Here is a 3,625-nt window from a genome sequence, read left to right as displayed (position 1 = left end):
GGAGGCCGGGCAGCTCCATGTGGCCGTGGGGAAGAACTTGTTTGGTGGGAGGGTGCCCGAGCCCTGGTTGAGGCTGCCCAGGGAGGCTGCGGAGGCTCCTGCTCTGGAGACCTTCCCACCGCGCCGGGMTGGAGCGGGTGCCCCSTGCTCYGGGTGTCCCTGMTGGAGCAGGAAGGTTGGACTAGACGATCTCTAGAGGTCCCTTCCAACCTCAACCATCCTGTGATTCTGTCACCTCACCCCCGGGACGGCGGTCAGGGCAGGGACAGACGTACCTGGCGTTCTTGTTGATGGCTGCCACCATGAGGGCCGTCCAGCCCAGCCCGTGCCTGGCGTTCACGTCGGCGCCGTCCAGCAGCAGCCTGCGGGGACACAGAGAGTGTCAGCGCGGGGACAGGGACGGGGACGGCCACACGGAGCGGCTGCTTTGGGGACACTCGTGACAGCGCGGCCACCAAGTCACTGCAGAAGCTCCCATCAAAGAAGGGCTGAATTTGGGTCAACAAGTCAGGGCAAAGCTCCACTTTTGGGCTGAGATGTCCTGCATTCAGGAACAAGGAGACYCGAGCCCCGTGAGTCAAATGTTGAGGCAATATCGATCCCCAACGCCCAATTCCATAGGATTTAGCCTATATTTCTGAAAATTCCAAGGGAGTGTTGATTCTGAATGGAAAAGTCCCAAACGCATCCTGAACACAGCAAGCGGTTTGAACAACCCCGAGACACTGGGGTAAACTAAACACTGAGGGAAAACTAAGTTTTCCGCCCGGGAAACACTTCATTCCCACACGGATAAGCGGRTAAGAGGATTTCTACATTAAACACTATGAGACCGGATCCTCATCCCACAGGTGAATCCGCCAGTGCATCCAGCAGGAAGGATGCCGGGGTGGCTGCCGCACGATTTGATTACCGCCCYGGCGCTCAGATATCAGAATTAATCAAGCAATTTCCCATTCAGGAATCGAAATGACTGGCAGCATCTGGAAAGCCACAGGACCGGGCCGAGCATCGAGAATTACAGGCATCAGATCCTGCAGCATAATCTGCATTGACGTTTCATTTAGGAGCAGGATTTCTTTATTATTCTTTCTTTTTAAGGAAATAATTGCAAGATGCTCCACAACTTAACAGATTTTCGAGACAACTGAACTTTATGTCCAGGGTCTTCAAGCCCATCAGTCATTTATTTCCCCCGTCTGATTTAATGATAGGACAATCGATAAAGCGACGACCACTGCTCGCATCCTAGGCAGCCAAATGTCTTTACCAGCAGGAGGAGCTTTTGTTTTTTTCTTAATTAAATCAAGGCCCTGATCAATGTTTGGGATGTTTATCCGCATTTTAAGTAAATAAAGCCCCGGGCTGCTCCTTTGGCACCGGATCCAGCGCTTGGCAAGGGACAAAAGCGGCCCTGGTACCAACCTTGCTGGGTGACAACACGGTCTGGATGGAGAGGACGGGGCTTTTCCTGCATGAACTTATATAAGAACTTGCAAGGATTAAGGATAAACTTGTAAGGATTAAGGATAAACTTACAAGGATTTTACAACAAAAGGCCCCAAAGGGTGTGCTSTCCTTCATAAGGATGAATTGAGCAGAGAATTTAATCTAACGTAGACTGAAGATGCTAAGGAACAACGTGCGTAAGGGCAAGACTTGCAAGGCTCAGGTGCAAGTTCTCAGCTACAGTTGGGCTCATTCTGGTCTGGAATTAAAACCGGTTCCAGCTACGCCAAGCACATCAAGCCCAAAACGAGTTCCAGCTACATTAAGCCCAGAAATATCCTCTTTAAAATAGCAGTTTGGGAGCCACGAGGTCAAGGTTTTAGTGTGACAGGTATCCTGTAACCAGAGCCAAGGGATCCGCTGGAGCCTCCGAGCTCTTTGGCTCCGAGCGCTCCAGCGGCATCCCAGACCCCCCTACAAACCCGCCGCGGATCCGCAGGGCTGGGAGCAGCCGGCGCCAGCCTGCCGGGACGCTCGGGCAGCTCCGGGGATGCGCCCGGAGCGGGGGAAGCGGCGGCCTCCCCCGCGCCGGCCTCCGCGGCCAGATGTGCCTCCTATTGAGGCGGTTCTGGGTGAGCGCCCCGGTGACACGGCCGGGCCCGCGGGGCATGTTTGAGTTTGGGCTCAGCCCCGCTCGCCCTCCCGGCAGCTGCAGGAAGAGGAAACTGGAAACTTGAACTTTGGYGACAACAATAAGGGCCCCGCCGGCCTCCATATGGTCCCGGTTGGGGGGCCCCGCCGGCTCCGGGATCCTTCCGGGACACCCACGGGCTGCTCCCGTCACCCTTGGGACTCAGCACCTGGAAGCCTCTGTGCTCCTCCAAAAGCAGAGGGGAGGTCGGGGTGCCCCCCTCCAGCTCTGGGCATTCCTAGGGAATAAGGGGTTTTGGCAGAGAGAGGGAATCGGAGCATTCCCGCTTCTCCCGTGCGGGAGCAGGACCATCAACGTGCCACCCTGGTTCCGGAGCCGCTGCGGAATGGGGATGGCTCCGGTGGGAATTGCAGGGTCCGAGTGCAGCGAGCGGCAGGGAAAAGCATTCCCAAGGGCACAAAGTCCAGCAGGATTCGGAGCAGCGGGATCCRGAGCCACCGGACCTGGAGCAACCACGGCACAAGCTCCCACCTGATCTCCTCCTTTCCCTGCCGGATCTGCGCCCTTCTTTGGGAAACCCGGATTCCCAGTGCCAAGGCCCAGTGCCCAGGCTGGGAAGAAGAGCGGGTGCCAAGTCATTATGTCCCTTAAGGGCAGTCACAGCTCCCGTGAGGAAAGCGCCAGCCCCGGATCGGATCGGGAACCCAAAGCAGCCAAAACTGACCCCAAAGCCGCGTGCGCCGTGTGCTCCACGTGCCAGGGAATTTGCAGGAAGGAAAACCCTATTTGTCCTAAAAAAGTGGGCTCTCTTAATGCAGATGCATTCAAACCAGTGCAGGCCCGGGGAGGATCCGCAGCAAAACACGACGCCCGCGGCAGCGCAAATAAGTGCAATTATAAATAATCTGCAATTAGTGTCTCTGCAGCGCTCCCTCATYGCCGCTGCTGCAACGTCGGAAAATTGGGAATATCTTGCTGCTGGTTAGGCCAGAAATGAGGCCCGTGTTTGGCTGGAACGGGCTCGTTCCAGGCGGATGCTCTGCTTGGGGCTTGGAGCAGGGGAGCTCCTGGTTTGGGAATGGGGAGGCAGGGAGCTGAGGCTGAGCTCTGGGAAGCTCCTGGGCATCCTGCTCCGGCAGCTTCCAACCATCCTGCTGTGGCTGCTCCYGGGAATGCGGCTCCGGCTGCTCATGCTCCGCTCAGACCAGGCTCTTGTCCAGGCAAGGGAATTCCAACAATATCCAGCCCTGGGTGCCATGCCCAGCTGGAAGCCAAAGCCAGAMCCTAGAAAAGTTCCCTTCCTTTCCAATCCTGGGATTTCACAGCAGTGTCTGATGCCCCTCGCTGCATCCCGACACAGAGCAGCTCCACACGGGAAGCTAGGAGGAACAGGCGAATTCCAATGCAAAAACCAGACCGGTTCCTCACAGGCAGCAGCTACAGCCGCAGGAACCTGACCGGGAGCGGAGCCAGACGGGAGCGAGACCCTCAGCAGCCGGGATTAGGGAAGGAAGCTCCGTCCCG

At 56.9% G+C, this 3,625-nt stretch overlaps 1 protein-coding gene across 1 annotated transcript in view; it reads right to left on the bottom strand.

Moving 5' to 3' along the window:
* The window catches only part of CLPB (ClpB homolog, mitochondrial AAA ATPase chaperonin), a gene marked incomplete at its 5' end in the record, with an annotated part of 48,081 nt that overhangs the window by 39,479 nt on the left and 4,977 nt on the right, over window positions 1-3,625 (bottom strand). The window contains one exon of the mRNA XM_026041552.1: window positions 276-362. Coding sequence (XP_025897337.1) covers window positions 276-362 — 87 coding nt within the window. The remainder of the gene's footprint in view (window positions 1-275; window positions 363-3,625) is intronic.

Source organism: Nothoprocta perdicaria, unplaced genomic scaffold (genome assembly GCF_003342845.1).
Source record: "Nothoprocta perdicaria isolate Ctin4 unplaced genomic scaffold, notPer1 scaffold_288, whole genome shotgun sequence".
In the NCBI taxonomy this organism is placed as follows: Eukaryota; Metazoa; Chordata; class Aves; order Tinamiformes; family Tinamidae; genus Nothoprocta; species Nothoprocta perdicaria.
The sequence above is the reverse complement of the archived record's forward strand: the minus strand, read 5'-3'. Positions and strand labels throughout refer to the sequence as shown.